We start from the raw sequence: 20407 nt of genomic DNA, 5'->3' as shown, positions 1-20407 counted from the left end.
ACTATAGCGTTGGCATGGAGGGACCAAGGTAGGTTGTTAGTGATCTGAATACCTAGAAACTTGAAGTTCTTGATCCACTTCATCCCCGTTGAGATAGAAAGGGGCACTTCTTCCACTATGCTTCCTGAAGTCGATGACTATCTCCTTTAGTTTATTGACATTGAGGGAGAGATTATCGTCATTGCACCATTTCACCAGATTCCTTCCTGTACTCCATCTCATCATTGCTTGAGGTCCGACCCATAGAAATAGACATGGGCCTTCAGCCAGTTGTGATTTCAAATAGAATGGATAAGTACATTGGGCTAGAAATCCTTTGTGATGGTGTCATATAACATTGCATTTAAGGAGCTAGTGGTGTGATAGATTGATGATAATATATGACGGGGCATGATATAAGAATAATTCTATTGCCATTATGTTTTTTTAATATAAATAATGTCTCGAGGAAAAGCGGGTGCATAAGAAAAAAATGCAGATTTAACAACGTAACAGTTCATATTTGAACATGTTTAATACAAGAACCTTGGGTTTCTCATTCCTCACTAAGCTATGTTACATGGTTGTAAAACATTGTTTCTTTTTTTGTTAGGATTGGGAGTTCCCACAGTTCATGGAAAATTTGGAAATCAACCTTCCTGGTCTTCCCACCTCACACATTCACTTAAGATTGCCTCGTTTCCAGAAAATATTCAAGGAAGAATACGTCATTTGTATAACAGGTGAGTCAGAAATATGGAGATAGGAATTTATACTGGAACTATAATAGGCAGGGCAGAATGTGCATGTTTAAAATGGGAATGAATTTTGTCTGTGTGCCTTGGTTCAATTGTTCCTTACCCCTGCTAACCCGACTTCACCTGAAGTCTAGTTAAGAAGGAAAGTTGCCATAGTCCCAGATGACCATAGGTTGCTCTCCCCTTTTGAGGGGGAGAGTTGATGGGTGGTGATTTAACCTGAGGACCACCACACCTCGGGCAAGGTTGAGAAGGCGGAGCCTTCATGAATAACCTCAGCCAGTACGGGAATTGAACCTGTGTTGTTGGCATCGCTCTGCATTGCGGACCAGCCGTTCAGCCAATGGAGCTAAATCGACACCCAAGAGAATTACCTTGGGCCCTTGGATTATGAGTCGAGTGACAACACCACTACACTACAGCCTCTTTATATCCGCTAGAACCTCCGCTGGAACCAGCATGCGAAGATCATGAATTGCAATCCTGCGCCTGAAAAGTGGAGCAGAACAATTTTTAGCCTTTATGATAGTGACATTTAAGGGGCATCTTGACAAATACATGAATAGGATGGGAATGGAGGGATATGGTCCCTGGAAGGGTAGGGGATTTTAGTTCAGTCGGGCAGCATGGTTGATGCAGGCTTGGAGGGCCAAAGGGCCTGTTCCTGTGCTGTAGTTTTCTTTGTTCTTGTATGTTTTACATAAACAAAGAACAGTACAGCACAGGAACAGGCCCTTCGGCCCTCCAAGCCTGAGCTGATCACGTTTTCCTATCTAGACCAACCGTTTATATCCCTCTATTCCCCGTTTGTTCATATGCCTATCAAGATAAGTCTTAAATCTGGCTAACACAACTGCCTCAACCACCTCATTTGGCAGTGCATTCCAGGCCCCCATCACCCTCTGTGTAAAAAAACTTCCCCTGCACATCTCCACTGAACCTTTCCCCCCTTATCTTGAGCTTGTGCCCCACAAGTAAACCACTGAAAGTCTATACTGTCCCACCTCCACTTCTAAAATAAAGGAGGTGTACTAATTTGTGTTGTGTGAATTTTGAAGACAATTCATGGACTAAGCAGAGTTTTCTAATGCTTACCATATTTACCACATCTCTTTACAGGTAAATGGTTCAACTATGGCATCATCTTTCTTGTATTGATTTTGGACCTGAACATGTGGAAGAATCAGATATTTTACCAGCCGCCTGAATATGGCCAGTATGTGGGACCTGGGCAGAAAGTCTACACAGTGGAAGATTCAGAGTCATTAAAAGATTTGAACAAAAGTAGTCTGAACTGGGAGTGGAGGTCAACCAATATTAACCCGCTCACTAACCGGACCTATGCCCAGGATGACTTGTTTCTGCACAGCAGGTTTATCGGGGCCAGACTTGGAGTGAAGTGTCTCGCTTTTATCCCCAGCATCTTGGCCTTCATCTTGTTTGGGTTCTTCATCTGGTTTTTTGGAAGATTTCAGAAAAGTGAACTGATCGAGGACAAACAGGATAATCTGTACGTGAAGATCAAGAGGAAATCGCCATCTGAGTTTAGCAAAGATTTGAATGAGCCTATAGAAGATGTGCACAAACCTGTGACTGTAAAGGATGAAACATTGATGTCCACAGGGACAGAGGTGGCAACGGCTACTATACACGGCACTACCTCTACTTCTTCTGAAGACCAGGGCACTTTTTTCAAGGATTCACAGAGTAACAGTGTACTGGAAGCAAGGCCAGAGGCTGAACACGTCTCTCCTGTCCTTCCTGATCCATCAGCAAAAAAATTACCTGACGCACATATTCACGATTAAACTTAAAATAAGCACAGGCCTTAAGTATGACCTTAGCTTTTCATTTTTACACATTTATAGATCTTTATACAGTTAGTGCTACAGTGTCACTTTGACTTAAAAACTACTGACCTAGGTCTAAGAAGAAACTAACTAGAGTATGTAGGTTGTGGTCCTGCAGTAGGGGGCAGATACTGCTTTTATTTTTAAAAAACATATTTTTGTGCCTACACCTCGACATTCCTTTATATCTTGCCTTTCGCAATAACACATGGTTTATGTCAATTTTGTACTAAAATTGTACGGTAATATAGTATTCATCTTCAACACAAGGGTAAAATGATAAATACTGTACTAGTTGTGCCTTGAGAAGTTCCATTTTGTACTATCGTCTCAAGGAATTTTTTTATAAGATGTTAGATTTTCACCTTCACAAAATTAAAAAAAAAACAACCATTAGTAGTTGACTCTCTGATGGGATTACTTGAGAGACCGCCGGACCTTTGCTCATGTAATACTGCATCCTGAGGCTGAAATTGCTGCTGTAAGTGCTCTAGTTATGTATAAGGTGATTCCAATGCTTAATTGGTAATGGCACAACTAGTATTGACAACTGAACTGCACACGAAAGAAGCGCAGTTGATTAATTTTTTAGTTCTGGTGAATTGGTTGCCTGCCAAAGGAAGCTGTGAAGGTGATGGAGAGGAGACGCTTTGTGTGGGACACTGTGTTCAAAGTGGATATAATACACAATCTATATCTCACAATCAGAATTGCATTGCAGTACAGTGTACTAAAGCACAAACATCTGACTGTATTTATGTATGTGAAAATACTAACTACCTACAGATGTAGAATAAATGGTGTAATCCTTTAAGCTTAAGGTCATTGTTTTTTGCAGCCTGACTGACTATCACTGACTACGGTTTAAAAATGTCAGCTATTCTGATGCATGACAATCTTTTGAAAATAAACACAGCTGTGTGTTTGTGGTTTTTCCAGCTGTATCACCCTTGCCAACTTTCTGTTCTCTTGTCGAATTTGACTTAGCCTGCCTCTTCTGTTTTTGATTTACAAGTTTAGTGTAAAGGAAGGCAGAAAATGGAACCTGAGATTTTCCCTTTGTTACATCTGCTCACCTTGTATTTGCCAAGTCTGATCTATCAGTTTGAGCTTAGGAAGTATTATATTCATAGTCCCATTAAACAACTGGTTAGATACAGACTGATTAAATTAAGATGGAATTGTAAGTTCATGGTGCAATACTGATTGCTGCTGGATGCACAGTTGTTTTCGTTCCTAATAAATCCAATGATTCCTTTATCATGGATAATGGGAATCTCAAAAATAACACAACAGCATAGTGCAGTCTTTGCCTTTCACTGTCAAATGAGGCAGATGTTCAGTCCACATTCTAATTTTGCCAAAAACTGCAATCATGATTCCAACATTACATTTTATTTTGTTCAACGCTCACCTGTTTTTTTTTCTTGAACTGAAGGGTATGGTTTAAAGTGATTTAATAAATTGGCAAAACATTTAATTGAAGTGATGTTATACCTGAGGTTACAGCTTGTGGTTGAGTCCAGTATAAATACAATCTAGTGGAATTTATTAAGCTGATCTTTCTCTACACCCTAGATATGACTGTAACACTATATTCTGCACCCTCTCCTTTTCTCCTCCCCTATGTATTCTATGGACAGTAAGTTGTCTCACAACACCAGATTAAAGTCCAACCGGTTTATTTGGTAGCATGAGCTTTTGGAGCGCCGCCCCTTCATCAGGTGAGTATCATCAGTAGGCACTCAGTAGGCAGTAGGTTATCTGATGAAGGAGCGGCACTCCGAAAGCTCGTGCTACCAAATAAACATGTTGGACTTTAACTTGATGTTGTGAGACTACTTACTGTGCCTACCCCAATCCAATGCAGGCAACTCCACATCATATTCTATGGATGGCACGCTTTGTCTGCACAGTGCGCAAGAAACAATACTTCCCATGGTATCCCAATACATGTGACAATAATAAATCCAATCGAGGGGGATTTTCACAGTAACTTCATTGCAGTGTTAATATAAGCCTACTTGTGACATTAATGATAAATAAGTATCAGAGCCATATTGGAAATATCAAGGAATTTAGAGTCCAGCCAGAGATTATCCCAAAACTTTAATTGAGTAACTTTGAAGTGAAGAAATACACAATGACCGTGACCAATTGTTGGGTTTTGAAGACATTAGCTGTTAACAGACGTGTCTCGATCTCAATGGAAAGAGGATGGTCATGGGAAATAGATCCAGTCTGACAACAGCACAGGATGGAGATTGAAAACAATAACAAGTTTAAGACCCCTCATGCCTCTCCATGGAGTCTGAGAACTTTCGCCTGTGACCTTTCTCCTCCATCTTGACCTTTTTTTAACATCCCAAACATTTTTTGTTCTGATACAAAAACCTTTCCTCCCCCTCTCTTCCCCTCCCCCACTGGGCCATCTGTCACTTGTTGCGTTTTGCTACATCTTTCTTGCAATCACTACCAGCTCCCACTAATCACTGTTCCACCCCATTCTTATACAGTAAATAATCCAACACCGTGCTCCCCTCTCTTTAGTTCTGAAGAAGTCATACAGACTCCAAACATTAACTCTGTTTTCTCTCTCCATCAATGCTGCCAGACCTGCTGAGCTTTCCAGCATTTTCTGTTTTTAAGAAATTTAGTTGAACTGCTCAGAGATATCAGATAGATAATTTCGCATAATTAGATGGTTTATTACTGCAACATTATTTTCCATGTTGCAATAATCTGCCAAGTGTCAATCCTGAGAGAATTGTTGGTGTGCTGGTGTGAATTTTCTGATTTTCCCATTGTAATATTCTGTCTGACTGAGATTGGAACTTGATTCTTAATTATCATTTTTGTGTTTTGAGCACACCTCAATTAGGATCCAGACTGAAATTATCCAAACTTATTCTGTACAATATTCAACTGTGAACAAGGTTTGAAGCCAACTAGCATTTATAGAATGCCTTTAACATAGCAAAATGTCCCAATTAGTGCCATGATGATGAATCAAAACCCTGAAATATGTACGGATATTATTGAACATTTTAATAAGACGAGCCAAAGATGGCTGCGAATATAAGTTCAATAACTCCTGAATTGCTCCAGTGTGACTAAAGTCTGAGAGGCGATGGAATGTCACACCCATTGCCAGTGACATACCAGCCGTGATTCTCCCATCCGGGCGGGCGAACCGCGCAGGGGTGATGCACGGGATTCGCACGAGCGTTCGTGTCTCCCAATGCCGGATTTTGGGCGTGGTCTGCTCCGTGACAGAAATCAGCTGGGAGGCGGGGCAAGCATTTAAATGATATTTTGAATATCATTTAAATACTATTACTGGCCCAGGATTGAAGTTCTTGGCCCGCTAGCGCCTCCCACTCCTCCATAGTGTTTCATTGCAGCGGGGATTACACTAGATCCCCACTTTCAGGGAGCTAGCGGCCTGACCCCGCTGGAGTGAAGGAGGGACAATCGGGGAGCCCCCCCAGAGGGTTGGGCTGTGGGGGTGTGCACCCTGGGCATAGGCACCCTGGCAGTGCCAGCCTGGGCCCCCAGCACTGCCCAAGGGCCAAAGTGACCATGCCCAGGGAGCACATTGACACTGCCCATTGGGCATGGGGCAGTGCCTATGGGGGGCGGGCATATGGGGGGGGCAGGGCCTAAAGGGCGATCAGTGAGGGTGAGGGGTCCCATTGACACTCTGCCACTCTCCCATTGGGATTGATGGGGACAGGAGAGAGGCCAGCGACCGGAGGGAGGATGGGGGGATGGAGCTGCAAGGAGGGGGAGCTGGAGATTGGGGCGGTCTGGGACGGGGTCCCAGGAATGGTTGGGGGGTGGTCGAGGCTGGCCCAGGAATGGTTGGGGGGAGCGCCATTGGGCCATGTGTGGGTGGAGGGCAGGACAGCGGGGGTCCCGGGCTGGCCAGCAAACGGGACACTGACAGTTTGGAGCCACTGCGCATGTGCAGAGGCCTGCTGGTCTCAGCCTCCTGGGTGAGAATACTGAAATCTGATGAGTTTCACGCTGGTGACCTCTGCATTGAACAGAGTGTGGGAGATTCTAGTATGAACTCCCACTGAAAGAAACAGTGTGAATTACTGCAGTTTCCCCATGAATTCAACACTTAGAATTTTTTTGTGAGAATTTAGCCTACCAGTAGAAGAAGCAACTGACTGTAATCCCCTGTGGAGATAATGAAAGCTGATTAGCATTTTAGCAGGGATTGCATCCTGTAAGTGTTGTCCTAGACCTGTTGTGGTGTTTTCCCTTCGAAATACCCAGGGGACTGGGATAAAAACTCAGCTGCAAACCTATCAGTGTGTGTCACACCAAAACAAGGAAAGGAGACACCCCTACCCACCTACCCACCCACCCCCTGCTCTTGCAGGTAAAAATAAAAGTCTTGCTCTCTCTCCAATTGCTGAAAGTAGGTCAGGTCAGCAAAGCCACCATTCATAGATTTTCATAGAAACCCTACAGTACAGAAAGAGGCCATTCAGCCCATCGAGTCTGCACCGACCACAATCCCACCCAGACCCTACCCCCATATCCCTACATATTTTACCCACTAATCCCTCTAATCTACACATCCCAGGACACTAAGGGCAATTTTAGCATAGCCAATCAACCTAACCCGCACATCTTTGGACTGTGGGAGGAAACCGGAGCACCCGGAGGAAACCCACGCAGACACGAGGAGAATGTGCAAACTCCACACAGACAGTGACCCAAGCCGGGAATCGAACCCAGGTCCCTGGAGCTGTGAAGCAGCAGTGCTAACCACTGTGCTACCGTGCCGTCCTCTATTAAGAAGGAAGCTGGAAACCTCCTCTCAGCCAAACTGCAGAACCCTGGAATCTCAAATCCAACTATTCAGCTGCTGAAGTCAGCACTCATGGAATCACGAATGTCAAATGGCCGCAACGTTTCGCCATCTACTCCTCACAGACAAGTCAAAGACTGATTCGTATATTACTTTTCCATTCATTTTCTGATCTCATTACTAATTTATATGTATCTGCGTGCATTTAGTCATCTTCTCATGTTTTAGTAACTAATAAACTCACTCTTCCTTTAACTCGAGAAAGCCAGGTTAAATTGGGTCCTTTTAAAACATAAATACATAAGGACAGGGGAAAGGGACCTGCAGAGGGAAGAGGTCATTTTTGATGTAATCTTGTTGTGACCAACAGAGGGCGTTGAATAAAGAAAGGGAGCCAGTTCACCCCTCCTCACCTGGGGCATAACAATTGTGGGGGTATCTTGTCTGGAATTTAACAAATTTGGGCTCATGCTGAGATATTTTCCACAGAGGGGATGGAGGGTAACAATTTTGGGGACCTCATTGCCTGGCCCTTGTGTGGCATGAATGTTACTCTCCACCTGTCAGCCCAAGCCTGGATATTGTCCAGGTCTTGCTGCATTTGGACATGAACTGCTTCATTAACTGAGGAGTCACGAATGGTGCTAAACATTGTGCAACCATCAACGAACACTCCCACATCTGACCTTACAACGGAAAGAAGATCATTGATTAAGCAGCCGACGATGGTTAGGCCTAGGACACTAGGAACATGTGCAGTGATGTCCTGGAGCTGAAATGATTGACCTCCCAACAATTACAACCATTTTACTTTGTGCCAGGTATGACTCCAACCAATGGCGAGTTTTCCCCCAATTCCCATTGACTCCAGTTTTGTTCGGGCTCCTTGATGCTGCACTCGGTCTAATGGTGCCTTAATGTCAAGGGCAGTCCCCTTCACCTCACTACTGGAAGTCAGCTATTTTGTCTGTGTATGAACGAAAACGATGAGTTCAGGAGCTATGTGCCCCTAGTTGAACCCAAACTGAGTGTCTGTGAGCAAATTATTGCGAAGCAAGTACTACTTGCTGGATTTTCACAGTAACTTCATTGCAGTGTTAATGGAAGTGTACTTGTGACACTAATAAACTTTAAAACGTAAACGTGATAAGGAACAAAGAACTGAACAGCACAGGAACAGGCCCTTCGGCCCTCCAAGCCTGCACCAATCATGATGCCTGTCTAACCTAAAACCGTATGCACTTATGGAGTCCATATCCTTCCATTCCCATCCTATTCATGTATTCGCCGCTATCATATCTGTTCCCCTCCCCAGGCAGTGCATTCCAGACAAGATAGCACTGTTAATGGCTCCTTCCATCAGTTTACGGATGATCGAGAGTAGGATAATTGGCTGGGTTGGATTTGTCCTGGTTGTTGTGGACAGGACGAACCTGGGCAATTTTTCACATTGCCGGGAAGAAGCCAGTGTTCCTTAACATTCCTTTGATGCCCCTCGGGACATTTTAAGGCATTAAAAGTACTATATCAATGCACATTCTTGTTGTTGTAGTTTTGCATTCGACTAGCTCTTCACTTCTCCAGTCTTCTGAGCTGCAAATCTCCACAGGTAAGCACTTGTATCACAAGCATTATCAGTCAATTCTAATTGGTGTATCAATTATTTCTGAATTTCAGCAAATACGTTTTAGGGAGAGGTATTGGGTGTTGAACCAGAACTCTTCCCATTTATCTGTATTTTGCACGTTGTAATTTGTATTCCAGGATGGGTATATGTGTCCATGCTGCCATCTACCAACTGCTTCATTCTGAATCATTCAAGCCACAGGTGATTATATTCAGTATGTATGTGTTTGTTCACGAATTCAGGGCGGCACGGTTGCACAGTGGTTAGCACTGCTGCCTCACAGCGCCAGGGACCCGAGTTCGATTCCCGGCTTGGGTTACTGTCTGTGGAGTTTGCATATCCTCCCCATGTCTGCATGGGTTTCCTCCGGTGCTCCGGTTTCCTCCCACAGTCCAAATATGTGCGGGTTAGATGGATTGGTCATGCTAAGTTGTCCCTTAGTGTCAGGGGGATTAGCTAGAGTAAATACGTGGGACTATGGGGATAGGACCTGTGGTCGGTGTAGTCTCGATGGGGCGAATGGCCTCCTTCTGCGCTGTAGGGTTTCTATGATTTTATTCTACAATTTAGGTGTGACTTGAAAAATACAGTTACGCTGTAAGGCGTATTGCTCCTTGGTCTTGAAGAGCTCTGAAGCTGGAGAACAACCACGTGGGGACTTGATTCCTTTAGCTCCCTGTTGGTGGTAGCCACCCTCCACTCAGCCTCTCTCCAGTCAACATGGGTCAGATTGGAAAAGTTAAGGATTTTCACTGGATTTGGCACCTGACCAACATGGTACCGTCCAATGGCCCTCAAACAAACGGAGATACTTACCCATTCTCACAAAGAATGCTGTTAATGGATTTATGAATTGAAACATGTCTCAAGCTCATGGTGCTTTATACAGATTGAAAGTTTGGAGTTTTGGTATTCGCTTATACCCTGTAATTAGTCATGGTCTATTACAGATTACACTTTAAAACTTGTTGAAACACTGAGACCAATAGTTTAATTCTATTTATGAGTAGGCTTACATTTAACACCGCAATGAAGTTACTGTGAAAATCCTCTAGTCGCCACACCCCGTCACCCGTCACTGAGGGAGAATTTAGCACGGCCAATGCACCTAACCAGCACATCTTTCAGATTGTGGGAGGAAACCCACGCCGAAACGGGGGGAACGTGCAGGCTCCGTACAGACAGTGACCCAAGCCAGGAATCGAACCTCGATCTCTGGTGCTGTGAGGCAGCAGTGCTAACCACTGTGCCACCGTGCCGCCCACAGATTCACTCACTTATTGAAATTGCAGTGGCCACAATGATAGCACTTAGCAACGCTGAAGGAAACCATTTGATCATTAAAACTGTGGCGATTACCTGAAAGAGCTATTCATTTAGAATAATTCCCCCTGCTCACTCACACAGCAAACAGTGATGTATATTATTCTATGGATTTCACTTTGCAAGTATGTAAATCTAGTGTGGTCCTGTAGCTGTTGATAAAATCAATGTAATGCAGTAGCAGCATGCAATTATCTTTTTCTTATATCTGAAACCCCTGAATATTGCAGTGTGCATCCAATATTTATTCAGTCTTTTAATTATATGCAGAGGCACAATCAACCTGTTTATTATTTCTCTGGTATTGTAACTTTGAGTCTAAATTAATGATTGCTTTGCCTTTTTGCCAGGCGTTTAATCAAATTAAAGGTGCTGCATGAAATAGAGAGTCAAAGCAAATCCCATAAAATGAGGTAATCATAGGCTGCTTTGGTTCGCAAAGCACCCAAATTAATTTGAATACGTGTTTTTTTTTCTCTCTGTACACAGCTCTGAGCAGCACAACGAGAAAGGAACGCCATCAGTCTCACAACTAGCAATGCATGCATCTTACCGGAGAGCCTCACTGCTCACAATGTCACAAGCAATCTTTATCAATTTTACAAGTGAGAGGATGTGTGACAAGCTGCAATCTGCAGGCTTAATCCCTACTAGCCCGGTGATATCCAACTTGGTTTGCCACGTCAGTCCTTTTTTTCTCTTCTTGTTTTAGCAATTACCAAAAGGCTGGCTGACTTCAGAGTTCATTTTCAAAGACATGGACTATTTTCCCAGGATTATAGACTCTATGATCGACCTTCCTGCTTTCAGCCTTTTGTAATTACACCTACCTTTGGAAAAAAACATTTGTTGATTCTTTTGTAGTTTAAAGTTAATTTATTAGTCACAAGTAGGCTAACATTCACACTGCAATGAAGTTACTGTGAAAATCCTAGTCACCACACTCCGGTGCCTGTTCGGGTACACTGAGGGAGAATTAAGCATGGCCAATGCACCTAACCTGCCCATTTTTGGATTGTGGGAGGAAACCGGAGCACCCGGAGGAAACCCACACAGGCAGAATGTGCAAACTCCACACAGTGACCCAAGCCAGAAATCGAACCCGGGTCCCTGGCCCTGTGAGGCAGCAGTGCTAACCATTGTGCCACCATGCCACCCCAGTTAGCTGCAGTCATTATGTTGGAAGCTATTCATTTTGATTCTATTTGGTTCACAGCTAAATTTAGAGGCCTCTGTTAACGATTACTAATGTCACTTTACGTTTTGATTAGCTAGAAGTTCAGGGAGGTGATAGTCTAGTGGTGTTATCGCTAGACTATTAATGCTGAAACTCAGCTAATGTTCTGGGGACCCAAGTTCGAATCCCACCACAGCAGATGTTGGAATTTGAATTCAATAAAAAATGTCTGGAATTGAGAATCTATTGATGACCATAAAACCAGTGTTGATTATCAGAAAAACCCATCTAGTTCACTAATGTCCTTTAGGGAAGGAAATCCGCTGTTCTTACCTGGTCTGGCTTACATGTGACTCCAGAGCCACAGCAATGTGGCTGACTCTCAACTGCCCTCTGAACGAGGACAATAAATGCTGGCCGACCAGCAACACCCATGTCCCAAGAATGAATAAATAAAAAGGGTTACAGGTCTGATATAATATGACTAACAATAGTGAATCTACCTGCAATGTAAAAGATTATAAAACAATATTTGACATATTAAAATATTTTAATAATTATGAGTATTTTTATTATATAACAAACATTGAAATACAAGTACATTGAAAAGTATCAGCTTGCCTCTGAGTCAGACGTTTGTAGGTCCAAGATGCACACCATGAAATACAGATGCCCAGATCTATCACTCGATTAATGGTGGCTTCCAGGCAGAACTCTAGATGTGTGCATTGGCAAGTCCTTTAAACGCTATTCCACTTGCCCCTACTACTTCCAACACTTTCTGCCAATATTTGCTTTTGGGACGCATGCAGCATTTATCCATTTATAAATGATAATATTATACATAGGAGTACACAATTGGAATTCACCAATTGGATGTAACTCCATTGCAGTGAGCAGGAGTCAATAATGAGGGTGTTGCTTAAGTCCTAGTCTGGAGGGAAGTCATCGTACACTTGCAAACGTTTCAGCTGATTAGGCACAATCAGCATTAATTGTTTTCCAAAATGTGCATCATGTTTAACGAACCTAATTGAAACCAGAGTTAGAAAGATTTTCTTTGGATACCTCTTACATGGACTTCAGAATGATTTTTATAAGAATTCACACAAGAGATTACAAGCTAAGGAGGACGGCACAGGACCTGGGTTCAATTCTGGCCTTGGGTGACTGTGTGGAGTTTGCACGTTCTCCCCGTGTCTGCATACGTTTCCTCCGGGTGCTCTGGTTTCCTCCCACAGTCCAAAGATGTTTGGTGGATTGGCAATGCTAAATTGCCCCTTAGTGTCAGGGGGATTAGTGGGGTAAATACTTGGAGTTACAGGGATAGGGCCTGGGTGGAATGGTTGTTGGTGCAGGCTCGATGGGCCGAATAGCCTCCCTCTGCACTGTTGGGATTCTAAGGATGATGTGCATGGTGTGGGAACAGGAGCACAGGCTGTCTGTGTACCTCAATGTCGGTGAGATTACCCCACAAGGAGTTAAAACAGCTTCCTGCTGAGCATGGGATACATTATGGAAGCTGGGCTAAGACAGGGTTTCTTCTCAAGACTGATGGAATGTGTGAAATTCACTAATCGAAGTCTTGATGATCCAGATGATATTGATCTGGTAACTTGTGCTTATGGTCGTAAAGTTATTCTGAAGGGTGTTTGTGCTCAGTGTAACCATGGAATTAAGAAGAATAATCATGGTAATGGAATAGTTGCAATTGAGTTAAGTGCATGATTCAGTTTCCACTTGATTATTCTGATGTAGCTGTGATGTACCATGATTAGATAGCAGTAGAGATTAAAGGTAACATAAAAATTGGCCACGTACCATGTTGTGCACACACTGGACTGTGAAGTGCAGTATACCTGAGCACGCGTATGGAATCATGTAATATGAACTCAATGAGGACCCATGCACTCAGACTTAAACAGCACCTTGCAAACGCACGACCACTCCCATCAAGAAGGACAAGGGCAGCAGATGCATGAGAACACCACAACCTGCAAGTTCCCCTCCAAACCACTCACCATCCTGACTTGGAAATATATCGGCCATTCCTTCGCAGTTGCTGGGTCAAAATCCTGGAATTCCCTCCCTAACGGCATTGTGGGTCAACCCACAGCACATGGACTGCAGCGATTCAAGAAGGCAGCTCACCACCATCTTCTCAAGGTCAACTAGGGATGAGCCATAAATGTGGCCAGGCAGCGACACCCATATCGCACGAATGAATAAAAAAATAGACTGCAATTGTGAAGTGTGACCATGGAATCTTACAGTGTAGAAGGAGACCATTCAGCCCATCGAGTCTGCACCAACCACAATCCCACCCAGGCCCTATCCCCATACATTTACCCTAGCTAGTCCCCCTGACACTAAGGGGCAATTTAGTTTGGTCAATCCACTTAACCCACACATCTTTGGACTGTGGGAGGAAGCCAGGGCACCCAGGGGAATCCCACACAGACACGGGGAGAATGTGCAAACTCCCCACAGACAGTGGCCCAAGGCAGGAATCGAACCCAGATCCCTAGCACTGTGAGGCAGCAGTGCTAACCACTGTGCCACCATGTCCGAATGCAGATCTGGTTTTGCATTGTTACAGCTGATGTGTGTGTATTCCAGTGTTTAGAGTAACAAATTAGAACAAGAAAATAGGCCAACACATGGAAATTGGATACAACCTTTTGGCACATGTAACTCAGTGGTTGGAAGGCAGAGAGCTGGGAGAAATGAATGTTCCGGGTTTGGTGGGATGAGAAAAGTTGTATCCTCCAAGTGTTAAAGCTAGGGATCAGGCTTTCTACTCTGTATAAGGAACTTCCTTTGGGAGCAGAAACAAATACATCCAAGCTTTGAGATAATATTAGGTTAGTCAAGCTGATGGGCTTAATGGCCTAATTCAGTTTCCTTTGCTTCTGTGCTACAATCCTTTGCACACAAATTTCTATCCGTCAAAGTATTCACTGTGTGAAGCACTCTGAAAGATTCCTGAGAGATATAATAGATGGCTGTCATGTTTTCTACATAATCTCTGTACATCAAAGTAATTCCCTCATATGAAGTGTTTGAGGTATTTGAGAGATGTGATAAGGTGCAATATAAATGACTGCTGTACTTTGCCCATTATAATAATCATGGCACTTGAAAATACATTGTCATGTGTGAAGCACCTTGAGCTGTTCCAGTGATACTGGATAGAGGGCTATATTAATATGAGTATTAGCTTGTAATATTTCATTATATGAGAAATTTCACTTTTGAACTTTATGATATGAAACAATATTAAAGAAAACAGACAACTTCTTAATCATCATCAAACTGATACATCATTGGTGTCGTTAAATACTTTTAAAAACGGCATTGTTTGAACATTGTCTGTCAGCACCTCTGACAAGATAACTACCTTCAGAAGCTGCAGAAATGCTAATAGAATTTTATGCCCTAGAAATGGCTTTTAATGACTTGAATATCTCAGCACACCGCATTTACATCTTCTGTAATGTCATAAATTTATTCTTTTCTTTGGCAAATCAAAACATGACAGGTGTTCAATTTTGATAGATTTATTGATAAGCTTTGCAGAACGATATTCAGTTTCTTCTAAAATCATAGATGGGATGAACAAACTAATATGGTTAAAGCAACTCTCCAGTGCTTATGACAGAATTGCGTTCAAATCTTGTCCCTCTCGTGTTTCTCAACCTCTTACTTGTTCAAATTGGAATGTAATGTACATCTCAGACTTTGTATGATGTGCATAGGAAAGGAGTAAGAAGTTTCACAACACCAGGTTAAAGTCCAACTGGTTTATTTGGAATCACGAGCTTTTGGAGGGCTGCTCCTTCATCAGGTGAGTGGAGAGGTAGATTTCACAAACACGGCATATATAGACAAAGATACAATTGCAAGATAATGGTTGGAATGCGAGTCTTTTCAGGCAATCAAGTCTTTACAGGTACAGACAGTACGAGTGGAGAGAAGGATAATCACAGGTTAAAGGGATGTGAATTTGTGTAAATCAAAATTCCCATGTTCTTAGAGTCATAGAGGTTTACAGCATGGAAACAGGCCCTTCGGCCCAACTTGTCCATGCCGCCCATTTTTTTTAAAAACCCCTAAGCTAGTCCCAATTGCCCGCATTTGGCCTATATCCCTCTATACCCATCTTACTCATGTAACTGTCTAAATGCTTCTTAAAAACAAAATTGTACCCGCCTCTCCTATTACTTCTGACACTTTGTTCCAGACACTCACCATCCTCTGAGTGAAAAAATTGCTCCTCTGGACACTTTTGTATCTCTCCCTTCTCACCTTAAACCTATGCCCTCTAGTTTTAGACTCCCCTACCTTTGAGAAAAGATATTGACTATCTAGCTGATCTATGCCCCTCATTATTTTATAGACCTCTATATGTTCACCCCTCAGCCTCCTACACTCCAGAGAAAAAAGTCCCAGGCTATCCAGCCTCTCCTTATAACTCAAACATCAAGTCCCGGTAGCATCCTTGTAAATCTCTTCTGCACTCTTTCTAGTTTAATAATATCCTTTCTATAATAGGGTGACCAGAATTGCACACAGTATTTCAAGTGTGGCCTTACCAATGTCTTGTACAACTTCAAGACGTCCCAACTCCTGTATTCAATGATCTGACTGATGAAACTAAGCATGCCGAATGCCTTCTTCACCATTCTGTTCACCTGTGACTCCACTTTCAAGGAGCTATGAACCTGTACCCTAGATCTCTATGTTCTGTAACTCTCCCCAACTCCCTACCATTAACTGAGTAAGTCCTGCCCTGGTTCAATCTACCAAAATGCATCACCTCGCATTTGTCTAAATTAAACTCCCATCTGCCATTCGTCAACCCGCTGGCCCAATTGATCAAGATCCCGTTGCAATTGGAGATAACTTTCTTCACTGTCCACTATACCACCAATCTTAGTGTCATCTGCAAACTTACTAACCATGCCTCCTATATTCTCATCCAAATCATTAATATAAATGACAAATAACAGTGGACCCAGCGCTGATCCCTGAGGCACACCGCTGGTCACAGGCCTCCAGTTTGAAAAACAACTCTCTACACCACCCTCTGGCTTCTGTCAAGAAGCCAATTTTGTATCCATTTAGATACCTCACCTGCTTCCCGTGAGATTTAACCTTATGCAACAACCTACCATGCGGTACCTTGTCAAAGGCCTTGCTGAAGTCCATGTAGACAACATCAACTGCACTGCCCTCATCTACCTTCTTGGTTACCCCTTCAAAAAACTCAATCAAATTTGTGAGACATGATTTTCCACTCCCAAAACCATGCTGACTGTCCCTAATCAGTCCTTGTGTCTCTAAATGCCTGTAGATCCTGTCTCTCAAAATACCTTCCATCAGTTTACCCACCACAGATGTGAGGCTCACTAGCCTGTAAGTTCCCAGGCTTTTCCCTGCAGCCCTTTTTAAACAAAGTCACAACATTTGCCACTCTCCAATCTTCAGGCACCTCACCCGTGGTTATCGATGATTCAAATATCTCAGGTGGGGGATGGGGGTCAGGGGTGGGGGAGGGGGGAGGGGTGGGGGAGGGGGGAGGGGTGGGGGAGGGGGGAGGGGGGTCGGGGGGGGGTCGGGAGGGGAGGGTGGAGGGGGTGTGGAGGGGAAGTTGGGCGGAGGATATGAAAATGTTGATGAGGCCGGAGAATCACCTCTAATCTCTTTAATTGGATGTGGTGTAAGCAACCTGATCTGTATTCCTACCCACACCTGGGCACCCTCTCACTGTGGTGGGAGTACATTGAGGAGCCATCCTGTGCCACTCCTCACTGGTTGCCTGGAAACCATCCCTTCCCTTGCCGCCAAGAGCCCACTAGCACTGGGCCATGAAAATTCTTCCCAATATAAATATAGATTGAGAAGTAAAGTGAGTATTTATTTTAATTAACATGTAGGCACTCATACGAATGCCTATTATGAAAAAAGGAAATCCATTATAAAACAATATGGAGAAATCAAATGAACTTGGAACACTTTATAGAGTAGAATAGAATCCTTACAGTGCAGAAAGAGGCCATTCAGCCCATTGAGTCTGCACCGACTCTCTAAAAGAACATCCCATCCAGGCCCAACCCCCCACATTTCCCATGGCTAATCCCCCAAACCTGCACATCTTTGGACCCTAAGGGGCAATTTAGGATGGCAAAATCATCTAACCTGCACGTCTTTGGACTGTGGGAGAAAACTGGAGCATCCGGAAGAAACCCACGCGGACATGGGGAGAACGTGCAAGATAATTTAGGGCCTATTAAATGTTACCTGTACAAGAGCTGTAATCATAGAGATTTAGATATCCAAGCCAATATCAATTGCTGTTCAAACTCTCCTATTGCAATTGGACTAGTTAGAATCATAGAATCCTGACAGTGCAGAAGGAGGCCATTCCATTAAGCCTGCACCGACAGCAATCCCACCTTATTCCCATAACCGCATGTGTTTATCCTGCTCGTCTCCTTGACACTAAGGGGAAATTTATCATGGCCAATCAACCTAACCTGTACATCTTTGGACTGTCGGATGAAATCAGAGCATCTGGAGGAAACCCACGCGGACACGGGGAGAATGTGCAAACTCCACACAGACAGTCACCCAAGGCTGCAATTGAACCCAGGTCCCTGGTGCTGTGAGGCAGCAATGCTAACCACTGTGCCATTGTACGCCCCTTTATGTCTATGTATGTATATTTATATGAATAATGGTTGAAAATTTCTTTAGCTCCATCCGTCACTGATATTTGCCTATGATTTTGTATTGTCACACCCAGTGCAATCTATATTCTGTACTGCTAGCTTAATTATCTTTACACGTGCATTAACAACTATTCTGAATACATGGCATTGTTGATGGTGTCATTTGATGTTTAAATTACTCGCAGTGTCAGGGTTTAACAAGGAAGTTCTAATCAAGAGAATACAGCATGTTTTCCTGCTACCTGTCACCAGACTACTGTGGGGTGAAACTGGTAATTCTAATTTATTTTTCAATGAAGTTAACATAAAGAAATTAAATGTTACAGCATGGTGCTAATTCAATGCTGTACTTAACAATAGAACTTGAATCAGTTCATGGAAGGTTAATGAAATCTTTTCAGTATTCCTTGGGGAGTGACAGATCCTTTGACAAGGAACATTAGGATTTGCCTGTTTTGTAGGTGTTTAAAATATAATTTAGGCAGACAATACACATTCTAGTTCTCAATGGGGTCCTTCACTCTCGCACTAAAACTAATTTGAGGAGAAATCTGCAGCCTGACACAATGTGAACTTGTACAATATACTAGGACTATTGCACACAATATTTACACAAAATGCATTGGACATTATCTGGGTGGACGCAGTAACACCTTACAATATAGCTTGCATCCAGAAAAAAGAATCTTCATCGTGCCTAATTTCTAAATGAATCAAATCACTTGGTTATTGTCTGCCTGCCATCCTTCAGTTTGAAACATTGGACATAATTCTCCCGTCTGGGTTCTACGTCCCGTGGTGTTGGTGGGGATGTGGAGTGTTTCCCTCTGTGGAGGCTGGCAGGTGACTGACTACACTATTTCCTCCAGCCCCAACCTCACTAATTGTGCAGCCGGTAGTCTGTGCCATATTCTATGGCGGGGCAGGCCTGAAGGCCCACCATCCCCGGGATAGGGTTGGTGTACCTCTGTGGCAATAATGTTCTTTTGGAGGTAAGGTGACTAAAACTACATATAATACGCCAGGTGCAGTGAAAACAAGCTTCTATACAATTGAAACAGGACACTGCTCCTGTACTAAAATTTTATTGCGATATAGGCTGACATTCCATTAGCCTTCCTAATAGCCTGCTGCACCTGCATGTTAGCCTGCAGTGACTTATGGACAAGGACACCCAGGTCCATCTGTGCATCTACACTTTCTAATTTCTTACCATTAAGAAAATACTCAGTACATCTGTTCCCTCTATGATTACCTCACAATTTCCCACATTATATTCTATCTGCCATGTTCTTGCCCACTCACTAAGTCTGTCCAAATCCTCTTTAGCCGTTTTACATCTTCCTCACAATACACATTCCTGCCTAGCTTTATAACATGTGCAAATTTGGAAATATTACATTTGGTTCCCACGGCCAAATCATAACATATATTGTGAACAATTGGGGCCCCAAGTACTGGTTCTTGCTGTACCCCACTCGTCACAGCCTGCCAACATGAGAATGATCCATTTATTTCTATTCTCTGTCTTTTGCCTTAATGTAATATGACAGTATGTTGCCTACTATCCCATATGCTTTATTTTGCTAATTAACTTCCTGTGGGGGATTGTATCAAAAGCTATCTGAAAGTCCAAATATATGATGTCCATCAATTGTCCTTTATCAATTTTGTTAGTAACATCTTCAAAAAACTAACAAGTTCTGCAAAAATGATTTCCCATACAGGGGAAGGCGATGGCCTAATGGTACTTTCGCTAGACTAGTCATCCAAAAACTCAGCTAATCTTCTGGGAACTGCCCCTTTGCCACTGCCAGGCTGCAGAGAAAGGGTCCCTCAAGGGACCTGCGAATTGGGGCGGCTCAGCAGGGTGTTGGCTTTGAGTCTCTCCGCTGGGATGGGAATTTTGTGGCTGGACTGCTCTTTCTAGCCCCAGGAAACCCGAAGGCCACTCTTGGCATGGTGATTTCAGGCAGTCCTGTGATCACCAATCTTCAATCTTCTTCATGTACTGTGAGAACTTTAAAATGGCCAATTTAATCTCCATGCCCTCCGTGCACCTCTTTGTGCTTGACAGCTGTAGGCAACCTCAAAGCAATTGAATGGTTTTTCTTCCTCTATAGCTAGAAAG

At 43.3% G+C, this 20407-nt stretch overlaps 1 protein-coding gene across 4 annotated transcripts in view; it reads left to right on the top strand.

Moving 5' to 3' along the window:
- tmem117 (transmembrane protein 117) overlaps positions 1-3537 on the top strand; it is a 319128-nt gene extending 315591 nt beyond the window's left edge. For all 4 annotated transcript variants that reach the window (XM_078219733.1, XM_078219734.1, XM_078219736.1 and 1 more), the window contains exons 7-8: positions 593-722; positions 1857-3537. In XM_078219733.1, the coding sequence (XP_078075859.1) occupies positions 593-722; positions 1857-2545 (819 nt within the window). In that variant the 3' untranslated portion in view covers positions 2546-3537. The remainder of the gene's footprint in view (positions 1-592; positions 723-1856) is intronic.
- Positions 3538-20407: the final 16870 nt, after the last annotated feature.

Source organism: Mustelus asterias, chromosome 9 (assembly GCF_964213995.1).
Source record: "Mustelus asterias chromosome 9, sMusAst1.hap1.1, whole genome shotgun sequence".
Classification (NCBI taxonomy): domain Eukaryota; kingdom Metazoa; phylum Chordata; class Chondrichthyes; order Carcharhiniformes; family Triakidae; genus Mustelus; species Mustelus asterias.
Note: the sequence above shows the minus strand (reverse complement) of the source record. Positions and strands in the feature narration are given on the sequence as shown.